At 29.9% G+C, this 23,710-nt stretch overlaps 5 protein-coding genes across 7 annotated transcripts in view; 2 read left to right on the forward strand and 3 right to left on the reverse strand.

Moving 5' to 3' along the window:
* Positions 1-15,798, forward strand: part of LOC113401217 (signal recognition particle 19 kDa protein) — a 232,267-nt gene extending 216,469 nt beyond the window's left edge. Inside the window, exons 2-5 of one of the 2 annotated variants that reach the window (XM_064215468.1) lie at positions 14,545-14,609; positions 14,679-14,856; positions 14,946-15,085; positions 15,672-15,798. In XM_064215468.1, coding sequence (XP_064071538.1) covers positions 14,554-14,609; positions 14,679-14,856; positions 14,946-15,085; positions 15,672-15,744 — 447 coding nt within the window. In that variant the 5' untranslated portion in view covers positions 14,545-14,553 and the 3' untranslated portion in view covers positions 15,745-15,798. Of the gene's footprint in view, positions 1-14,305; positions 14,610-14,678; positions 14,857-14,945; positions 15,086-15,671 lie in introns of those variants that run through there. The other variant, XM_026641038.2, reaches the window with a different exon arrangement.
* LOC113401215 (zinc finger protein 830) overlaps positions 1-23,710 on the reverse strand; it is a 236,018-nt gene that overhangs the window by 5,233 nt on the left and 207,075 nt on the right. The gene's annotated exons all lie outside the window — the stretch shown is intronic.
* On the forward strand, positions 1,138-10,000 carry LOC113401210 (mitotic checkpoint serine/threonine-protein kinase BUB1 beta-like). Of its 2 annotated transcripts, none has more exons than XM_026641029.2 (14): positions 1,138-1,542; positions 1,697-1,901; positions 2,278-2,474; positions 2,705-2,954; positions 3,288-3,462; positions 4,630-4,769; positions 4,885-5,434; positions 5,514-5,704; positions 5,779-6,077; positions 6,186-8,229; positions 8,308-8,555; positions 8,635-8,731; positions 8,836-9,005; positions 9,465-10,000. In XM_026641029.2, the coding sequence occupies exons 1-14, from the start codon at positions 1,415-1,417 to the stop codon at positions 9,637-9,639; spliced, it is 4,869 nt and encodes a 1,622-aa protein (XP_026496814.2). In that variant the 5' UTR covers positions 1,138-1,414; the 3' UTR covers positions 9,640-10,000. The 2 variants fall into 2 exon arrangements, with proteins under 2 accessions (XP_026496814.2, XP_026496815.2); XM_026641030.2 differs by having other exon boundaries at positions 5,517-5,704.
* On the reverse strand, positions 12,492-13,769 carry LOC113401212 (tRNA (guanine-N(7)-)-methyltransferase non-catalytic subunit wuho). Its single transcript, XM_026641032.2, has one exon. The coding sequence runs from the start codon at positions 13,648-13,650 to the stop codon at positions 12,526-12,528; it is 1,125 nt and encodes a 374-aa protein (XP_026496817.2). The 5' UTR covers positions 13,651-13,769; the 3' UTR covers positions 12,492-12,525.
* On the reverse strand, positions 15,885-19,227 carry LOC113401209 (uncharacterized). Its single transcript, XM_026641028.2, has 3 exons — positions 19,120-19,227; positions 18,538-18,621; positions 15,885-17,083 (listed from the first exon to the last, which is right to left on the reverse strand). The coding sequence occupies exons 1-3, from the start codon at positions 19,172-19,174 to the stop codon at positions 15,885-15,887; spliced, it is 1,338 nt and encodes a 445-aa protein (XP_026496813.2). The 5' UTR covers positions 19,175-19,227.

Raw genomic sequence — 23,710 nt, forward strand, 5'->3', positions numbered from 1 at the left:
AAGTTACGTCAATTTATTTTTTAATTTTATTATAACTCTTTTAAAAGAGCAAAGACATTGCACCATTCAGCCTTTTGTAAGGAAATGAAACTTTTAATTGGCATATCGATAAATAAGTATTAACAATTTAAGTACTATTAAGAAATTTATTTACATAAGAATTAAAAATAGTTACTGTATAAATCATGACCGCGTGGAATGGTGGGAAGAATATCAATCACCAGTGGAGGCAATAAGGCGAGTTGTTATCCTTTTAATGAAGTGTTTTGCACTACTCCAAGGTCCAATTGTACAAAAGTGTTTCAACAGCAAATGGGGAAAACATAATAACATAAAAACAAATCTACCCTGTCGGCTATGACGCGCACGTTACGTACCCTCAACGATACATGCCGACAGGGTAGATTAAGAATAAATATACCCTATATTTGTTTTATTGCAACCTGAGTGAACTCACAACTATAGCCACTTGGACTATATCATATATAACGTAGACTTATTTTAAATATTGTTAATAAACGTGCTGTAATATCGAATTAGGAAAATTATATCCTGTAATGATATGTATACAGTTTTGTATTATAAATAAATAATAATTCGGAATAAGACACGAATATTTGGATCGTTAGTTCGCTCCAGCTTTTTCCACGGTGACTCCGGTTGTCTGTTGACTGTCGGTTGTTGTTGACTCAACATTGTTTCTCTGATAAGAGCATGTCAACGCATGTAGTTTCCCAGACCAGAACCCGTCTTGGTTCTTAGGCAGCAAATGTTAATCCATTGGGTCAACTGGAAGAAGTCTATTATTTTATCATGAGGCATTTAAAACAAAATATAATAATTAATCTAATAGTATAAACAAATAAATAATATTTTTAAATTTTAATTTTGTCCATGTCCAGGTCAAATTTTATGGAATTTGCCATAGCAAATACGACGACGGTATAACTTTATTTTGTAAATATAACTATTTATATTTTTTAATTATGTTTATTTTACCATTTATACTAATATTATTTAATCAATGCTATCAATGTTTATGTAATTATTTCTAATTTATTAATTTAACGGCCATGTCTTTTAAAATTTGAAATGTGCCATAGACATCCAACCTTCTAGGTAATTTTGTCACTTTTGATGGTGAGTGAATTCAGGATTTGTGCTTCAGTTGTAACAGACATGAATATTTTGGAGAATATTATGGGTCAATCTTGCTGTTTATGATTTGATATTGAATATTCGGTGTTTAATATTTATTTAATTCACTATTCCTTCTATAATTATTGTATAAAAGTGATTTTTAACAGTAAAATTCATATCTGAAATATCAGTATTTTAAATCACGTATTTGTGGCCATTTATTCGTATGTTTTATTGTAATGCATTGATACTTCAATTATAGTTAAGTACTACAATGGATATTGATGTTAGTAAGGAAAATATACAGCCGCTAAGAGGTGGAAGAAACCTTGTGCAATTAGGAACTGCATTGCAAGCTCAGTCAGATGTTGATGCCCAAAGGCAACTGCAGTTGCAAAAAGAGTAAGTTACTGTGTTCTAATATAATTTCTAATAGTAAATATAAATATTCTTAATATAATTTTAAACATATTATAAAATTCTTCATCAGTATTAGATTGTGACTAGTCTTGGTAAAAAATCTCAAAAATTTTAACTCTGCCTTCTATCTTTGTAGAGAACATGAAGCAGCTATCAGACAATATCAAGGTTCAGATCCCTTGGATCCATGGTTTAACTATATCCAGTGGGTTGAACAGTCATATCCAAAACATGGCCATGAAGGCAATATAGATAAATTAATAAAGGACTGTTTACAATTATTTGAAAAAGATGAGAAATATTTTCAAGACAGGAGACTTGTCAAGTTGTGGATAAAATATGTAAGTAGAAAAATAAGTACTTGAATTTTTATATTTGTATTTTAATCGTGTATTGGATATCAACAATGTTATTTTTTAATTCCCCCAACTATATATAAGGGAAATTGTAGCTTTCAATGTTTTAAATAAATACCTACATTGCTATACATGTTAATATATTAACAGTTATCATTAACTTTTTGAACAATTTTATTATTTCTTATCAAAATGATTTTTCATTTATAGATTTATTAATAAAATAAGCAAAACACATTTTTTTTATTTATAAATAAGTTCATCACGAGTAACTTCAAAAGCAAAACTTGATGCAAGTTTTGTTGTAATTTTGTAAGCAGTGAAATTCTTTAAGAATTAAATTTTAATTAAATAATTTTAGGTGGACTGTCTCTCAAATCCACTTGAAATATATCAAAGATTATACAATACGGGTATTGGTATAGAATGCTCAGAGTTTTATCGAGCCTGGGCTTGTTACTGTGAGGAGTCTGGAGACTATAAAAAAGCAAATCAAGTATACATGCTTGGCCTTCAGGCTAAGGCCCAACCATTAGATGAACTAGAACAAGCACATATGTAAGTTGAAACACATAGATTTATCCAGATTTTCTTTATAAATTTATTTTCTGCAATTTTTGTATTTCCTATATAATCCAATAATGTATTTCAATACTAGAGATAATTTATTATCTACTAATTCATAAATCTTACATACTTTAATATTTTATCTGTATTTGATGGCAAAAGAATATGAACCTAGATTTTATTTTATAAAGTTGCGAAATACTAATAAGATTTTATTTTAGGAATTTTCAACTGTATTTTGCACAGAGGATGCTACATGATGATTCACCAACCAAAAGAAAGGCAGCTTCAGCATTAGCTGAAACAAGAATGGCTCTAACATCACTAAAATCCTTTAAAAGACGTAACATTGCTAATGTACCTGTTCAAAGAGTTGGTGACAGCATCAAAAGCACTATGCCTGGTGTGATACGACAGCAAGGAATAGACAATAGGTTGCCAAATTCGAACATCATGGTCAATGTTTATGAGGTAAAAAGCATTATAACTTAGAATTTAACTTTTTAATAACTTATGTTCAATATGTCCACATTTATTGCATATGCAGATGTGTTTTAGTTTTAATCACTTAAGCCCGTGTTTAAGAGCCATGACTTTATGTTGTTTGGAATTTTTTATATAAAACTATTGAATTTTGTAAACATGAGGTACCTATTTTCTTTTATTATTTAATGTAGTACGCAAAGTGATTGCCTGTGTACTTTGAAATAGGATTTCAATTTATCAAAGTACAAACAGGTTGTTTAAAAACTATTGATTTTTCTGTCTGCTATAAATGTTTGTTTTATTATTAATTTTTATTAGGATGCCCCATCAACTTCAAGAGGTGTTGTGCCCACTTCAGAAGACCCAGGACCTACCTCATTAGTGCAAGCCTATAGCAATGTAGAGAATGAAAAGGAAGTTGGTATATGGACAAATCCAAAAACCAAAATGGTTCATTCTAATGTTGTTCCACATCAACCTTTACCTTTTACTCGTAAGTTCACAATTTTATATATATTATTTACAAATGACATATGTAATTATAATCATCAATGATTATCTAATTATATATTATATAAACAATGAATCAAAGAGCGGCTCCCCCTTATATACAAAATAAAGATATTGAAGAATCACAAATAGAAATATTCATTACCAGGGTGGTAGGGCTTTGTTCAAGCCTGTAAGGTAAGTACAGCCTACTCCTCAGATATTCAAATGCTAAACAGCAATACTTAGTAAATAAGTTAACTGTGTGAAATGTAACAAAATAAGTGAATTACTGAAATGCATTACTGTGGAACGTTTAATGTATTACCTATAGAGTTACTGGTAATACTGTAAATATTTTTATCCATAGAACCAGAATTACCTATTATAAACAAATTATATATTTACGTTCTAAGAACTTAAGAAAAACTAAACAAACTATATTATTTCTGGCTACTCCCTGCCATTTTTCCGAATTTATGCAGTTGCACCATTGTATATAGTTCTTTATATTTTAATTGATTTTAAAAAGTTTGATACTTAGAGTTAATTATTTAAAAAATTATAGTATGACCATAGAAAATTCATACCAATAGCACTATTGTTAGTATCAGTATAAATTATATCTTCACATTGACACTAAGATTAGAACCAAGCAATAGTATAAAGGAAAGTTAAAGCAATTTCTGCTGATCAAATATAAATAATATATAAATAATAAATATGTTATGTTTAAAATCTATAATTGTAATAGCAAAATAATTGTACAATGTACTAGTTTACTACTACTGTACTGGTACTCTTTAAAATAGTAATATTTAAAAAATCATGTATTATCTAAAAATATGTATTTATGTCCAAAATGAATATTCTCATTCTTCCTTTCCCATATTAAACCAACTTACTATTTCAAAGGGTAATAAATTAGCTTAGTATCAATAATTACATTATTGAGATTATAAAGAAAAATTTTGTATATTTATAAGGTGTTATATGGTACTCGGTGGTGATATGACTACTGGTTGCTAGTTTAATGTTAAAGAATAAAAAGACACAATGTATTGAATTTACTTTGAAGAGATATTAGACATTAACAACAGAATTCATTTGGTGCTACATAGATTCTAATTTCCAATGGGGTCCTCATAATAGCAGATAATTTTTTTTGCAGCCTATGAAGATGTGGATGATGATTTAAAGCTTTCGTCAAACCATATGCCTTATTGTTTGGATGATTTGACATTTAATGTGCCTCTATGTGTACCTGATCCTGCAGACCCAACAAAAATACCTTGTTATAATAAGACGCAGGTACTTTTTACTACATAACTATCTGATAAGAAAGGATTTAGTCCTTAAATTTTTCGCTGTGAATGTATGTATAATAATAATTGAAACATTAATTAATGTAATTTCTTCATTTTAGGTCTATGTTAATGATAAAGAATACAGTTTAGAAGAAATTAGAGCAAGAAAATATAGTTTAAAAAAAGAAGTTAAAACAGAAAATGTTGATATGGTACAAAAAACCTATAAAAATATTAATGAAACACTTGCACAGTGTAGTGCCTTAGAGACATTAGCAAACTGTGCATTAGATACTGAACAAGATCATATGGCACAACTGATGCCATTATCTGTGCCTACATTGCAAAATGTAACTAAAATTACAAGTATGCATTCACCCGGTGAACCAAAAGTATTAGTTAATTTAGATTCAAATGAAGTCAGTGAAATGGCTGTTAAGAAAAATGATGAAAGTGACAGACCTCATAATTCCGAAACTGATAAGGAAAATCAAATAGCTACACAAGGCACTCCCAATAATAATTTTAGAACTGAAAATACAAACTATGCCAGAAATAATTTAATGGAGGAGTTTAATCGAAGTCTTATGAGTAATCTTCTAGGAGACTCAGTTACAGTAAACACTAAAGAAGCACGTTGGGAGTTGAGGAATATTTTTAATGATAATGGTGAGTTTTTGTGATAATTCCATGAAATGTTTAACAATATGATAATGGGTTGAATTTCAAATAAAATTTGTTACTTTAGCAGAACCATCAATAATGCAACCAGTTGTTCAACAATTTGAAGTACCTAAATTTGACATTCACGAAGATAGATCTATGACAATGGCCATTAATACAAAAAAAAATTATGAGATGACTGGTATCAGAAGTTTTCCTGAAGACAAAGAGAATGCAAATAAGTTTAATGCTCCACCACCAGTAGCAACTCAACAAGTAATACTTGATATTATATTATAGTTTGTAATTAAATATAAACATTTAAATAATCAATCTAATCTTTTTTGCAGGTTAATAAAACAGCATATTATGAAGAGCCTTCTTGCACTCAAATATTCAATTTTAACATAAAAGATGCAAGTACACCAAATATGTCACAATTTAAGAAACCTTCCAGTTCCATTGACCAGTCAAGTAAATTTGCTTCAGTGCCTAAATTTGCAATTGATGAAAGTGTTATAGAACAACCTGATCAAGGGAATAGCAAAAGAGACGAATGCTCCAGACAAACAACAGACCATCATGCTACTGTAGATAATCAAGGAGGTGGACTTTCGGTTATCATGGAAGCAACAAGGGAATACAATAGGTTAGTATTCAATTAAAAAAATCTTCAATGTAGTCTTTTTTATGTTCTGAAAAACATATATATTTTTAAGATAATATAGTTGTTTTAGTTAAATATTATATTTTGCAGTAAATCAGGCTCAAGTTCATCTGGTCAGTCGAGAACAAATTTTACTGGTTATACAACAAATTTTGATTCTATTTACAATAATCATGATCCAAATCAACCAAATACTGCATCAAAAAGAAATTCAATAACAGCTCAAGCAAGATTACCGAATGGACAATTTGCTAGATCATATCAGCAAAAGAGAGATCAAACCGATAGTAAAGTGGCTAGTACGCCGTCCACTTCAGTGCCTTATCATTCTCATGATCATCAATATCAAAAACCTTTGCCAACAAACTATAGTGGATATTCTCCACAGAGATCTCTACATAGTCATTATCAACAAAACTATAACTATCAACAAGGATATTCCAATAATCATTTAATGGCTCATCAGCCACCTCAAGGCTATGGGAGCCCAAGTCCTAATGCTTATCATAGTCCTCAACATCCTAGTGTACAAAGTTCCCATGATATGAATCCATCTGTCCCTGCAGGCTTTCAAAGCCCTACATATTCCAACCAAATGGTGTATCACCAATCTCCAGTTACTAGTCCTGGTCATGCCCTAATGAGCCCTCAACAAGGGTATGCAAACCGTCAGGAATATCACTATCAAAGTCAAGCTGAACGGCATGTCTATGCTAACCAACAACAACAACAACACCAGCACCAGCCTAATCCGACGATATTTCAAAGTCCTCCACATCAGACCCAGTACCAAAATTCAATATACTACCAGAGAACTAATCAAGTATCAGCTCCAAATCAAGTATATAATCAACAAAACTATCATAATGTTCAAAACCAGTATAATAATCCCAATATGTATGCAAACACTAATCAAAACACGAGTAATTCAAACTACAGTAATGCTACTCATAGCCCATATAGACAAGCTTCCAAACAAACTGTAGAAAATAATCAATTGCCATATGGAACTACGATTTCAAATAATCAGCCATTTCAAATTTATCAGAGCCCACAGCCTTCTCAAAGTAATTACCGAAATAATGCAGTGCAAGATAGTATGGTTCAAAATCCTTATGTTGAACAAATTAGACAAGAATCCGCCGACATATCTATGAAATGTCAAGATCAAGGAGAAAGTGATAAAAATTCAATGAATGGATCCAGTAGCCAATCTCAGAAAACATCACAGCATAAGAGTCCAAACAGTTCAGTATTAAGAAATGTTAGGCATGATCAGCCTAATATTAAAGTAGAGCAGAAATCTCCTGATATAGGATTCTCTAATCAGTTCCTCAATTTTATATCTAACAGAAATGAACCCAAAGACAATGCTAATACACCAAAATTTACTAACAGTCCCAGTATATCTCAGAAAATGCATAAAAATTTGTATGTGTCAAGTCCTGAACAAGCTCAAGTTCCGCCATCTTCAGGCCTCTCTGATACTGATAGCAAAGATGGGTTGACAGCACAAACTGCCACACCTATTCAATCTGCAAAAATATCGCATTCTATTGAAAAACAGAAAGATATCTCCAAAAGACAGTTGGATTTCGAGCATAGGGTTGAAATTCAGTCTGAGGATAGTAGAGATTCTGTAGGAAAAGAAAGTAGAATTTCCTCTATATATTCACGACAATCTGATTTTCAATCAGATGGATATGGGATGGATGTTGATAGCGAAAATTCTATGGAGTGTAGTGCTTTTAAATCTTCTCATTCAATATCTTTAGTGGAAACCAGTGATATACCTAGACCCGCTGATATCGAATTCCCAAAAGTTATTGATCCATTTAATAAAAAAATGTTAGCTTCATTGTTAGAGTATGTGAAATTTCCAAATAAAACACACGCCGATGGCTACGTAGAAGTAAGATCTATACCGAAAGTACAACAAGCGACTGTTATGCGGGTTGGAAGTTCAAAATTTTCAGTTGAAAAACAATTAGGTAAAGGAAATTATGGAGCAGTATTTTTATGTTTAGATATTCATAACAATAAATCAGTTGCTGTTAAATTTCAAAAACCAAGTCGACCATGGGAATTTTATATTTGTCAAGAGATAAAAGCTAGGATAAAGGATCCTTTCATGGTAATATTCAAACTGTTGTATGCATCGAATTTTTAATTACCTTTGAAGTTTCTACATACAAATGATTTTTTTTCATAGCTTCCAGGTTATATGGACATAACAACAGCTTTCTTAGGAGAAAATGCAAGTTTATTTGTATCAGAGTATTCACGATATGGCTCTCTGTTGGATGTTGCAAACAAAGTCAGGATTGCTACTTCTAAATGTATAAATGAGTTTATTGTTATATTATTAACATCAGAAATGCTCTCAATAGTACACTACTTACACAAAGCGCAAATTATACATGCTGATATCAAACCAGATAACTTTTTGTTAATGAAAATGTAAGCTTTATTTTTCATATTAGAAGTACAGTTTAATTTAATGAATATATAACTATTGTTTTGTTTTTTTTTTTTATAGACCAACACAGGAATGGCGAACACCATCTTTACAATTGATAGATCTAGGATGTGCAATAGATATGTCTTTGTTTCCAGAGGGTACTACATTTAGAGAAGTAAGTATTTTTAGTCTCATATTGAATAATAAGTTTTTCATATAATCAATTTGAAATGTGGTAGCAATTCTTAATAAATATGTTATTTATTACATTATTTTTAGTTAATTTCTACGGAAGGGTTTACTTGTACTGAAATGAGAGAAGGAAAACCTTGGACATACCAAACAGACTTGTACTGCCTTGCCGGTACAATACATGTTATTCTAATGGGTAGCTACATGAAAGTAGCAAACCGATTGGGGCAGTGGAATATTGACAAAAAATTACCCCGGTAAATATTTTTTAGTAGAAAGATAGAATATTAATAACATAAAAAGTTTGGATGGATAGATGTTTGCTTGTTATTTAATCACGCCAGAATACCTGAATAGATATGTTTGAAATTTTATATTGATTTTTTTATAGCCACTCGTTCCGATTACACGCGGGCAGAATCTAGTAGTTTATATATTAATCAAATATTTATACCAAAATTAAATTATGTAAATGTACTTGTCATTCTAAACTTTAGTAAGTATGTATGTTATTGTGCTTCAAAATATAAGAAAAAAATTATCAATAAGAGTAAGAAAACTTAGTTAAAAACCGTAGTATTTATCTTTTCAATCAAAGTACACATAATATTATTTTGAGAGTATAATTGATAAAAATTGGATTATTAATTTATTACCATTTTTGTCTTTAAAAGTTATCATTGCAAATGTTTATTTAATGTATTATTATATTCCAGGTATATGAAAAATAGTTTATGGGACAAAATTTTTACTACCCTCTTAAATGTGCCCGACTGCAATAATTTACCTGACCTCATGGATCTCAAAAATGAAGTGGACAGTGTTTTGAATGAAATTGACAGTCTTGGTTCTCAGCTCCGTAATTTTGCTAATGTGCTTAAATCTAGGTAAACTAAGACGGCCCAACTATATTTATTGCATTTAGATATTATTGTGACTGTAAAAAATATGATTGTATGGATAATAATTACGATTAAGTTCAATGAATTTCAGTAGTCATCTGTCAGGTTCGAACAGTTCCAAAAACCTATTTGTAAAATCAGATATCACTTTACGATAATCTTGTTGTGTTTAATTAAAAATGTGATATGTAATTTAGCTTTTTTGTTAGTAAATATAAAAAATGGCTTAGCATATCTTGTTAGCTTAATGTTGAAACTTCACTTAGGTTTCATTTATTTTTGTACAACATATAAGACTTGCACTTCATTTTTTTTGTTCAAACTGTAATAAATAATTACGTGGTTATAAATCTATTTTTTTATTTTATAGCAATTTAAAAACTCAATCGTACTTGTCAAAATCATATTTTTGAGTCTAATTTATTAATTACAATAGAAAAAAAACTCGAAAATATAGTTTGCTTGAGTACATTAAACACAGAAATTTATGTTTCAAGTGGTCAAAGATAATTTCTTTCACGACGGAATAATAGTGAATGTGATATCGGCTTAATTCTTTTATTTTCTTTAATAAATAATCAGACATTTACCAAATACAAAATCAGAAATCTGTTACTAATGATTAATGTAAAAATTACACATTCAGAAAATATGCTAAAAGAAATTTACGTAACTAGTAAATGTCAATTATTAATCCTTATCAAAACAAATTGCATACTTAATCATTTTCATCATATTTATATATAGCCTCAACAATGGCTTACGAACAGGGATGCTATGGATCAGCGTTGTAGAACTATCGATAGTTTGACTATCGATAGTTGACCTCGAAAACTATTCAGGATATCGATAGTACTATCGATAGTATCGTATTGATCAATACTATCGATACTATCGATAGCTCTCCGTGAGCAATACTATCGATAGTATCGCTAGCTCTCTGTAAGCAATACTATTGGTAGTAGCGATACTATTGGAACTATCGATAGTAACGATAGTTTTAGACTATCGATAGCCAGCGATTTTTTTATAGTATTCGTTTTTTAATATAAGTAATGTATTCTAATCGCTACACAAGATTACTACAAAAAAGTTTCATTGTAATGCCACCGTCCTCCTAAAAGTTATTTTAATGTTATGAGTATTTATAATGTTTATTCATAAATCAAACAACTTTTTTCACATTTAAATTTTTCATTATTCCTTATTCCGCACAAAATGTCTTAATTCTAAAAACAAATATTGTGGTAAATTTAATTTAATTTATTTAAATATACACTATAGTTGGCCTACTAAATTACTTATCTTGAGAAAGTAATACTATCGGAAATTACTGGCTATCGATAGCATAAAACTATCGATAGTTTAGGTTAAAAGTAATGGTTTTTGCAAAACTATCGATAGTATCAATATTATTGCTCATGGGAAGCTATCGATAGTAACGATACTATCGATAGACTATCGATAGTATCGCTTACACCTTAACTATCGATAGTATTAACACGTGACATTACTATCCATAGCCTATCGATACTATCGCTAACACTTTAACTATCGATATGCAACACCAATAGATACGGATATATGAATGAACTACTAGTTGTTGTCCGCGACTTCTCTCGCGTTTTAGGGGTTGGTCGTCTGCTGTTAAGCATAAAAGTAATGTTCTTCTATGGAGATCAAGTTTCCTTCATATCAAATTTCATAATTGAAAGAGCAACAGACAGAGTTACTTTGGCATTTATCATATTTGTATTGATAATTTACCTGTTACAGATATCGTTGTTTTGGATAGTTTCAGTTTTTAATATTAGATTATTTATAAAAGATAAAATTACAAAACAGTTAGACTTTACTTTATAACTATTGTTTGGTAATAGATATAATCAAAGAAAAAAACAGCCTTATAAAACAATTGGTTACTCTGTTTAAGTGTAACTCTATGCAAAAAGAAATTATAAATGTTGTTATCGGGTTCGATTATAATTTTGGATATCTGAAGTTTTCGGTTATGGTTATAGAGCTCCATATCTACTCTGGTACGAGTTAACCAGCAATGTGTAGTTAGGTGTGGTATTGTGGAACCCACTTTGAATGAGTTTTTTTATTTAATTTTAGTGATGAGTTATAATTGCTGTGTAATTTTATTTTAATACCGTTATAGCGGGATCCTGCTTATATTTTTCGGGGCAAATCTCGGTCGAATATTGAGGGAACCCGCGGGGCTGGCGGGTTTACAGAGAAGCGTGAATAATCGCATTGCCCCTTTGCTAAATTTTCAATAAGAGAGTATTGATGATCAGAAATTATAGTCAATATTTAATTTTTGTTTTACATTTATATCCGCGTCTATGGTTATGAGTAAAGTAAGTAAGTATAATGCTGGTGTTAGTGGGGGGAAGTAGAATTTAATTAAATGATATTAAGTGCCATAGGCTTACACATCAAAAAGAAATAGATTAATATTAAAAAAGTAAACAATATAAAAATTAAAGAAAGTTAGGACACACTCTCATGCTCTTTCCGGGTGGATGTTTTCACTTAAGATGTAACAAACAGCTTGTTAAAATGGAAATCACAGAAACGAGATCTATTAGGTCTTTAGTGCTATTCACTTCCGAGTTTTAAATGCACCCTGCCGGATCCTGCAAATACCTGGATCCAGCAGGACTAAGATGGTTCGGTCCCACAATAAAATATGTGGATTGTAATTATCTCCCGGTCTTGCATTCCCTAGAAATATTAATTTAAATGCTTAAATAATTAAATTTAATTTATATGCTTAAATATATTGCTTATCAATTAAACACACTAGAAAAAAATAATAACTAAAAGGCAATATAATCTTGTAAAATATTTTATTTTTCATATATACTTAACTTACTGGTTTTTCTAATCTCATCTTTTTTCTTTCTTTGTATTCTTGTACATTGTCAAATTTTCTCTTAAATAACAGTTTAATAGGATTATGCTCATAAATTATATCAGATTCTATTTCTTGATTTTCAAATACTTGAAGCTCTCTAATTAAGTTAATAAAAATGTTTTCACTTTCAGTAGTGACCTTATATTCAAAGATTTTAGAATTAATACCATCATAAACAAATAAGGATAAATTGTGGAATTTGATAGAAACAGGGAAATATTTAAATGGAAGCTCCAAGATAAGGTTATGAGTGAATTCCTTATTGACGGACTTTAAATTGTAAACCAGTATCTTCATGTAAGAATGAACTGTAAGAGCAATGAGGCTGGAAAATTTATTTAACTGTGTAATTGTGTAATCCACAATAGGTAAACTATTAATTACAATTCCTTCTTCATCCATTAATTGACTAAACTTGTGTTTTAAGTCATTGTTGTTTTTAATGTCCATGTAAGTATCTATAGTATGATGAAGTTTTCCATTGGTATAATCCCAAATTTTGATGTTTCCATCACCTGAGGCACTTGTTAAATATTCAGTGGCATGAGGCAAGAGTTCTATGTGCATGACAAATTCCTTATGTCCCAAACAGAATGTTTGAATATTATATGCATTAGGGAAGCAAGACACTCTAATCTTTTCATCTCTGTCAGATGTTATGATATATTTGCCATCATTAGTTTGCAAAATATTTAATAAAAGACTCAAATGTCCAAGAATTTTAGTTCCTTTGTCTTCTTTAAGTATTTCAAATAATAAAACATCGCCTGTTTTGTCTGCTACTAATATTTTTTTGCTGGAAATGTCGAATCTAATTTTACTTGTACTTCGTGGTAATATAAAGGTTTCAACTTGGTTTAGGTTAGGCAAATCGTATATTATTATCTTTTTAGAAAATAACACGCCTAATAATTTTTTATCCAGCGAGATATTAATATCCACTACAAAATCTTCTTCCTGTGGTTTTGAATCTGATTTAAACTCAAGAAACGCATGTTTTGAATCATTGTATAATTCGATATACTGCGCCTTTGAAACTGCTATGATTCCATCACTTACTGCCAATAAAGACATATTGCTGTTGGCATAATTGTTATTTTCTGTTATGATATGATTTTCTGAAACTCGCTTGTTCCACGGAATATAACCTATAATATTTTTTAAATAACCTCATTCTATTCTATACATTAAATGTCAACTTAAATAAATACTGTCTAGTGTCTGACGCCTGTCATTATTTATTTCAATATCAATGTCATGTCAATCGAAAATTAAGGATCTTAAAAATTTAAGAAAAAAATATTGGCAAATGGTAAACGTATAAAAATTACTATTATTTTAATTTTTTTAAGTATTTCTGTTTGGTGGTATATGATTTCTTGCATTGTTTAGTTCAGTTTGAATTGATAGTCATGTACGTATATTAGATACGTAATTATTAACCTATCAACTAAAGTAAGAGCTTTAGTCTTGTGATTTTTTATTATATTTTCTCAGTCAAATTGATAAACTATAATAGAATCCTGTACAATTTAGTCTATGTTAATAATAAGTGTTTAGTATAAAACAAGACAATGAATTAAAATAAATATTTAGTCATTTATTAAGTATATCTGATTAATTATTTTATTTATTATTAGTTTTTTACTGTCAATCGGATACACAATAGGAAAATCATTAATGTCATCGATGTATGACATGTCATCTGTTTAATGTCAAAATACAGATTTCGACATTCATGAGTTAAAATAGATAGATTCATAATTAATGAACTGAAAATTATTGGCTAATGAATTGCTATTTACTACAGTTAATATAATAAAATAAATATACAATTTGTTTTGTTCCAAAATCATTTGAATGTCCGTTAATTAGTATTAGCGACTTAGCGGGATATAAAATAAAATTCCAGCAGTAATTGATTGCGATAAAGATTTTTAGAAAGAGGGAAAGGTATAATTTGTTTTTAAAAAAACCATGGCAACTATGATTACCTCATGGAATCCTGACAAGAAGCACAGCGACGTAGAAAGGTATTTATGTCTAGATTTGTTGTACCATGTAAATAACAAAAAAGGTTAACTACTAATTTTATCTTTCAGGTGGATTTGCATTTATCCCGCTTACTTAAATAATAAGAAAACTCTTGCTCAGGGCCGCAGGCTACCGAAAGATATATGTGTTGAAAATCCTACTCATCAAGAAATAAGAGATGTTTTATTTCCTACTGGATTACGTATAGGTGTTGAAAATAAGCTCTATCCACGTGAGCGCAGTAAGGTACAAAACATAAACCACAAAGCTTTTTACCAATTGTTATTTTCAAACCAAGTAAAATATTAAAGATTACCTTAAAACATTTTTTCCAGGAAATGTTGCACAGAGGTCGTATTCGGGTAGAATTAAAAAGCGATGATGGAACTCCACTAAAAGCAGAATTTCCCACTAGGGAATCTGTAATGAAGTATATTGTTGAAGCTATACCAAAGTTGAAGACTCGTCAAAATCGGTATATTATAAATTCTTTGAGTATTATTGGTAGAATTGAATTTGTTAATGAATTTAGATAATGATACTTATTATGTTATATGTCAAGAATTTTGGAAATGTAAAGGATATGTATTTGTAATCTCTCTGATTGTAAGCCTCATAAACGCTTAAGCCTTAGCTTAAGCCCTTAGCTCTTATGAAGCCTTCGTAAGTGAGAAAATAAAAGTATGTATTGTCTTTGAATTTAGTCAACAAGTATATCAAGGAATATTATTTAACTTTTTGTATTTGATAGAGAACTTGGGTCAATGGGATAAAAATCACTTGTTGATGTCACAAATTCTTATTCCTGTTGTTTTATTTTAAAAATTGAGTATTTTATTTGTATGTAAAATTTTACAACAACATTATATTAATTTATAAAAACTATATTGTTCTCTAAACATATAACAGTCAGAAGTAAGTAGAAACCGATTTCATAAGCGATAGCCAATATTTACTTAATTTTATTGTAGTGGACAACTTCTTTAGGTTTTTTTAACAGTAGTATTATGTATACCTATTCCATATAGATAATAATATTTATGACTTTTACATTGTTGCAGACCTGCAGATCAACAACCTCAAGCAGTTCAACAAGGGAGTAATAAAGCTAAAGGAAAGAAAGGAAGGCGATAATCCTATGAATCGAAATTTGATTTTTAATATTAATAAAGTACTATTTCATTAAAATACAGTTTATATTTCATCAGACAAATGTCATTGTTAATATCATAGTAATAGTAATAGTAGCAATAGCAATAGTAACTCCAAAATATTTAGGAGTGAATATGAATGACTTTTTCCTTTCTTTTGTTCTCACCATTAACATCCCTAGCTACACTGTAACCATCGAAAATCATTACAACCTTACCAAATGGAAAAGTTGAATTCGATGAAGAATAGGGTGTTATTGCTTTATCTGTTCTACGATTTTCTTTATTTTCCTCGGTATAAGAGCCATTTCTGCCAATGACTCGTTTAATACTGGAGTAATCGAAGATTTTTTCAGTAGATTCGGCGACTCGTATCGATGTGTTTTTCTCCTGGGTGTTATATTCTCGTAATCTTGAAGTAAATTCCGGTAAAAATATTGCGCTTTCTGTTTCGTTTCTTCGAATTTCGAATTCAGTATCTCTTTCGTATTTTGGAATGTTTCTTGAATCGTCTTCAATGGTTTCATTTGTCGAGAGAACAGTTTTTTTTGCTTTAACGGTTCCTCTATAAATCTTTGAACTTCGGGGATTTGTGCTGATTCCTCGTATTCCTCCACTGGATCTATGGCTACTTGTATTGTTTCGTGAATGGCTGTTGGAATTTTCTTCATCGTGTTGTATATCGAGTTCCCCTTGTCCGTCGATGGCAAGATATTCATTATTTCTTCGAACCCCGGTGATATGTCCTTCAAAGCTCCCGTTATATGAGGGGCCGCTTCTCTTACGGAATCTAGTATTGTTTCTCCAAAAGCCAGAGGAATCTCTTGTAAGTATTGAGGATATGTTCTTATTGTGTCCGATACGGTTGATGTTATCATTGGCAAAATTATAGGTTGGCGTGGTGGTAATAATGACAGAGCTGGAAGTCTCATTCTCGACTTCAGTGGTAGAAGGCGCCGGATATGTCTTTTCTTTCGGATCAGATCTGTTTTCTGAATCATGTTTACTGATGCATGTGCACGGTCTTTCGTCACTGTCCTTGGTATTAAATTGATTTCTCTTGTATTTGTATTTTCTCGTGTTATAGGTTTCGCTCGAACCTGAACTGAGAATATTGTCAAATAACATCCCAATATTTCTAAGTAAAGGTATATACTTAGTATGTTTTTCATCTTGATGAATTTCTCTTTTTGAGGTTAGCTTTTTACGTTTGTTTCGGGGTCTTTGTAAATGTTTTAATTTCTTGGGGTTTGTAGGTGATTTTATTTGAAATGTTTTTTTATACTTTAAAGAAGATATCTTCTTACCTTGGGGTATATTATCTGCAAAATAGAATAATACCAATATTACTATTCTAATGAACTTTAGCTGATAAAAAACGATTAGTCTGACATATCTAATACTAGCTGTTACCCGCGGCTTCGCTCGCGTAGAATTTGAATATATTTACAAATTACCTTAAAATATTACGTAAATTTAAGACCTCTTTGTATACCACATTGGTGTGTTTCAGCCCTTAGGGTAGAATATCCAGAATCGCTTAAATGCAAATCAACTCATTTTTAATCGGTAGCCTAAAATTAAAATTTCGAGCTTCTAACTTCAAAATGACGGACTTCCAGACTAACCTGTATTCGAAATAACAATCCCTATTAACCCCTTAGAGGTAGAATATCAAAAAACACTTAAATACGTATTTAATCATTTTAATCAGTATCCCAAAAATAGAGTCATATTTTTAGCTTAAAAAATGACGACGACGACTTCCATAAAAACTTTCAACCCTTATTTCACCCCCGTAGCGGTAGAATATGCAGTAACACTTAAATAAGTATCTACTCCTTTTTAATCAGTATCCCAAAAAGAAAGTTTCATGTTTCTATCTTAAAAAATGACGGACTTCTATAAAAAAATTCACCCTTATCTCACCACCGTAGGCGTAGAATATGCAGAAACACTTAAATAAGTATCTACTCCTTTTTAATCAGTAACCCAAAAATAAAGTTTCATGTTTCTAACTTAAAAAAATACGGATTTCCATACAAACGTTCAACCCCTATTTCACCCCTTTAGGGGTAGAATTTCCAAAATTCGTTCCTTAGTGGGTGTCATGATATCTTAGTTTATAAGTATACAGACTAAAATATAAGTTTTATGCTTCTAGTCCTAAAAATGACAATACTTTCCACAACTTACAACCTTTCATCCCGCTTAAATAAAAATAAAAAGTAGCCTATGTTCTTTCTCAGGCTCTAGACTATTTGTGTACCAAATTTCATTTAAATCGGTGAAGTAGTTTTGACGTAAAAGCGAGACAGACAGACAGAGTTACTTTCGCATTTATAATATTAGTATGGATCAATGCCAAAGCCATTAATTTGTTATCCCCTCTAGACTAGAAAATACAGAAAATATTTAGATCAAAGAACCAAAATGTTGGTATTTAATACCAAGTAAACTTAAATCACTAAAAATATTTACTAATTAGCTTTGTACAGATTCACCTAGGTCAATTATTCTACTGTCAGTCCATTTATGTATATAATGTGTTCTGATCTGTAGCGTGAGTGAATCAGTGTAACTACAGGTACAGATTAGATCTCATGGTTGGCTCAAAGTTAAAGTTAAAGGCTTACATTGTAGAAGTGGCTTCTTACAGAGCAAAGTCTGATGACTGTTTACCATGAGTTTACTCATTAGCTTACTCATTGGCTTTGCTAAAACACAAATATAATTACATTTGTAGAAATATTTTATTAAAAACAATTATACTTACGCGATTTAAAGATGTTTTCAGGAGGTTGGGTTGCTTTTTCTGCGGCAATAACGTCGTTGAGTGAAAAAGGTTTTGCATCTAGGTCTGCAATTACGTAAACAACAATAATACTTAATATAGTGCACTGCTACATAAGTTACAATATTAATTTAAGAACCTGTATCTCATTACGAAAATAACGGAAAAAAGGATAAATATGATAGGAAAGTACATATCAATTCTGTTTTTAGTGGTAACGGCGTATATTATAAAGTTTTTAGTTGTTTGTGTAAATTGCCGACTTTTTTATATAACAAAATGTTTTTAATAAATAGTTTATTTTATAAAATTAAAATTACTATTTTTTTATATTACATAATATAAAAATATTGATAGGCAAGTATAACAACTGGAGGACTAAAACAACTAAAATCTTCCTTTTATTTTTTTACGCGTCATGTTTGCCCTAAAAGTGCGCAAGGCCAAGGCACAAGATTTTAAGTTATTAATGTCACTCACAGTATACAGAAAGATATATCTTTAATTAACGTTGAACATACAAACATTTATGATTATTATTAAAAATGAACAATGTCTACTTACAAGGTGTAAGAACACTACTAATACAAATGTAATAATATAATATTCTTATTTCCATTTTCTACCATTTTCAAATAAGTTTAGTTACTGACTATAGGAAGTTAATTTAAAGTGTGTTTTGTTTTGAGTGTGCTAAATGTTTTTATAATATTCAGTGATATGTCTTACGAAGCAAATTCAAGCACGTTTTGATATTTTCAAATACGTTTAGTTTCTGCGAATGTATTTATTGGGATTTCGTTTTCAAACAATTAGTCACTTACCTATACAAGTACATTCTAGTTATAAAATTGCTATGTAAAATATAGAAGTAATAGTACAAATTTCGTCAGTTTTTTTACTTTACTCTGTTTCCTTTAAAATATTATTTTCGAAAAACAATATACAAAATATAAATATCGCTTACGAGGTGATTTTGGGTAGAGCTGCTAGAATAAATTAATTAAAAACCGGAACTAGGCTTTTATTTTGATCGAACATGTTAAAACAGACGTTATTTATAGATATAAACATAACTCTTATGAAATATTTATAATCGTAAATAATCATTTGATAACAATAATATGGAATAAAATAATTCTTAAACTAAATTTAAATGAAACTAACATCAATAGCATTTTTAAAATTACCTCACACTATCTGAATCTGAAATCTAAAATTTAATACAAAGAAAAGGTAAATCATTTAATTCTTGTTAATATATAGTTGCTTAGTATATTCTATGTATGTATTTGTTTAATATATACATATAAAATGAAGTCCATGAGGACAAGAGTTTGTAAAATTAAACTAAGAATTGAGCCGATACAATTATTCTTGAGCGTAACTTCAAATTTAGCATTTGATATAAACGTAGTTGGTAGAGATAGATAGGCAGTTTGAGTCAGAATATAAGGCTTAATATTTCGAGTGAGTATTGGCCGGTATGTGATCTGAACAATATACCAATAATCCCAGCTCGATTTCCGAGGCAATATGTAAGGTACCGAACTCGAATTTGAGATGTGAATAGGTAAGAATGAAAATAGTTACGAAAGCAATAATGTGACCTGTTTATGGGCTTTTTCAAGAAAATTAGGCCAAATTAATATTTATTTCAGAAAGCAACAAGGTAATTCACCAGGAAAATTAAGTCTTACTCGAATGTATATTACATATAAGCTTCTCAGTTAATCACCTCTAGAAAACTCTGACTTATAACCATCGCGTAACACAAACATCAGTAAAATGTCGATATATTGGTATACTTTATGATTGACAAACATTTACCATGAGTGGAGATCAAACCTGCTACCAATAGAACAACTGACAGTAAAACTGTACAGTTAACAAAACGGGTCGTAAGAAATGTATTTATTTTATTTATATTTTAACATCGTGTATAAAATTATTAGCTACGTCACTACAAAGTCTTTAAAATTATATACATCACGTTTCAAATTATTATTAGTATTTATCGGAACCATATCAATCCCTGTCTAAATTGGGTGATACTAATAAATATGCTAATGTTGGCGCCTTAAAGATTTTCACGGGTCTTTATTTTGCAGGTAATCGAAAGAATGAATTAATTTTGGTTTCGCTTATCCCGGGTCTGATGCTTTATATGTATATATATACATGCCGTTAGATGATTTTTTATTTTTACATCGAAAATATTTTTTGTTGAATGTTTTTGGTAGATTAAATTACATTTCAAATCTCAGATTAAAGCAATGCGTATCATGTATAAGATTTTATCGTATCCAATCACTAACTAAATAAATTATGTTTTCCTTTTATTTAGATCAATGAATAGAATGAAAGCTCCAATAGGATTATCACCAAATGAGTATCTAACTTGGATTGTAATTTTCTCTTTTACGATACATCAAAGTCGGCATTGATCGAATGTTTGTGAACGCAATACGCATCGCTGGTCAACTCTGTCGGAATCTTTAATAATAAGATAAATATTGTATCAGATTTGCATATTTTCCTTTGAATATCTTGGATAAAAAAGAAATAAATAATGTTCTTGTACGTGAAATTAAATAGATTTATGAAAAGAAAAACATTAAATAAAATTATTTCATTTATAACCATAATTGTATACAAATTCATAATAAGAGTTTCTACTATTATCGTAAATACATGTAGCGATCATATGTTCGTATTATGTAATGTTCATAAATTGAGATTATTAATAAAATTATAATTGCAAAGTATAACATACATAAATAAATAAAACTGTTCTACTTGAGTATTGATCTGCTTTTCACATGAATTTTAAATTGTCAGTCAGAAGCAAGAATCTCACGAACGTCATTTTGCATTCGAGAGTAAAAGGTTTTCACGTGTAAATCTGGTATACGCATTGAAAATAAAATTCTATTAATGGTTTTACCAAATGTAAAACTTCATTTAAATAAATTCAAGTTTTCAAAACTAATATTCAAAGCATATTTTAGAATACCAGGTATCATATATTGGAATGGAATCTGTGACTTTCATTTCATAACGCTAGACGGCCTGCATAGGTTTGAGCTATTGAGGCTTTTATATTTTTATATTTAGTATTTCAATGAAAACATTTTTTTTAAAGTTTACCTTTAAAGTAAAGATGACAATAAAACTGTTTTTTTTTTGTGTGCAATCCGATTTGGTTTGGTAAAGCTCAATCATCAATTATTCGACCACCAAACATCAATACTGTGTATTGCTGTGATTTGATTTGGAGGGTGAATGACCCAGGATACATGCCATTGTGATATAACGCCTTAGATTAAATCTGTACCTATAGAACATTTTAACCCGCAATCCATGGAGACCTCGTAGGAAACTTAGCAATTTCGAAGATATTGATATGTAACTTAACTTGTAACTTTAGAAACGATTGTACCGTTATAATTTTTATAAAACTCATTAATTAAATTAAATATATCTACATATTAACGCAAGTAATTGTACCTAGATGTGATTCCACTGCGTTGTAACCTTGACGCACACCAAATCAAACTTAAAGTATTCTCCATCCCTGGATTCATAAAACTTGAGGAACTTTGGCTTAAGGAGTGGTTCATAATTTTTGCACTGCTAGTGTATGGGCAAATGTTATCGCTCGTCGTCAGCCTTCCTGAAATAAGAAAACAATTGATATCTGTATTTAACATTTATAATTTTCGCTAAAGAACTGGGACAACATAATGTCTATCTATAATTATATGGGTAGGTATTATAGACGTCGATTTTCCGTAGATAACTCATTTGTCATGTCTTTCGTGAAGGCTCAATAGCTGCTATTGGAAAGGCTAGGCAATTAACTGACCCTTGTACGGTTCGGTTAGTGGTGACTGGACGTACAAGTAATTTTCGAAGCCGTCCTCTGAGTCAAAGAACACAGGTTTGATTAAATTAAGGTACAAGAATTTGCGTATTAAAAAAATTCTAAAGACTCGTTTTGAAAATGAATTTAAATTGCTTTCATATTCTTTAATAAATAAACCCTTAAGTAATTGAAGTTGTAGTAGAAAAATATTTGATTTTATTATTTGCAGAAGAAGCTAAGGCTAAGTGAATATTATAATCCGATTTAACTCGGTCGTACCTGGCCGCAATCCTCATCTAGAATTGATTGCCTGCCACCCTGGAAGGAAATTGCACGTGAAAATTTGCAGAGCATTCACTATGTATTTGATATTATAAAAGTAGTTTTTATTAAGAACGGGGTATTTATAATGTTCGTATAAAAGGTTAAATTTAGAATTATAAGGTATTTATTGAAATTAAATTATAAAAAACAAACAAAGAAAAGTTTATTTGTGAAATTCCATACAAAATATTCTAAAACAGCAAGTAAAACAAGAAAGAAAACAGGATGAATAACTCAGAGATAAAACACATCGAAATATGACTAGTAATATTAGCGATTTATATATGCAGAGTTAAAAATAATTATAAGAAGGTATTAAATAAACATAAATATATAATAAATTTATTTATACTTATCATATAGATGATATGACGACTACCTAAATGGCAGATTAATTCAACTAGAAGTATGCTCTACTATATATTCCCGATTTATAATCAAATTTTATTTATTCAATGTGCAATATTCTGTTTTATTCTTTTCTATAAAAAAGATATATTTACAATTTAAATATTTTGAGTGCCCAATTTTGGCCTTGGACGTTAAAAGTATTAGATTATAACAGAAAAGTATAACAATAAGATAATACAAACACTATTTTATAAAAATAAAATATTTACAGAAAAAAATGTTAGTTAATACATATTTAAATCACTATGTTTGCATCACACGGAATGTATATTCGTAAGTCTGTCGTCCAAAATAAGTTTAAAAAACCTACTTACTAAAAATTTGATCCGAATGGTTTCTTAATTCAGAAATATTTGAATAAGAACTCAATGAATTTCATATATCTTTAGTAAAACTTAAATCTAAATCGAAGTTTTTCTAATACTCGTTTCCTTTTTAACCTGTCTATATATCTTGGGTCAAACATCCCTGTTTATTTAAAATCGGAGTTATTAAAGTATAACTTTGATCAACATTACGACTGGCAACGTAAGCTTTTGCTATATTCTATAT

This window comes from Vanessa tameamea, chromosome 7 (assembly GCF_037043105.1).
Source record: "Vanessa tameamea isolate UH-Manoa-2023 chromosome 7, ilVanTame1 primary haplotype, whole genome shotgun sequence".
NCBI lineage: Eukaryota > Metazoa > Arthropoda > Insecta > Lepidoptera > Nymphalidae > Vanessa > Vanessa tameamea.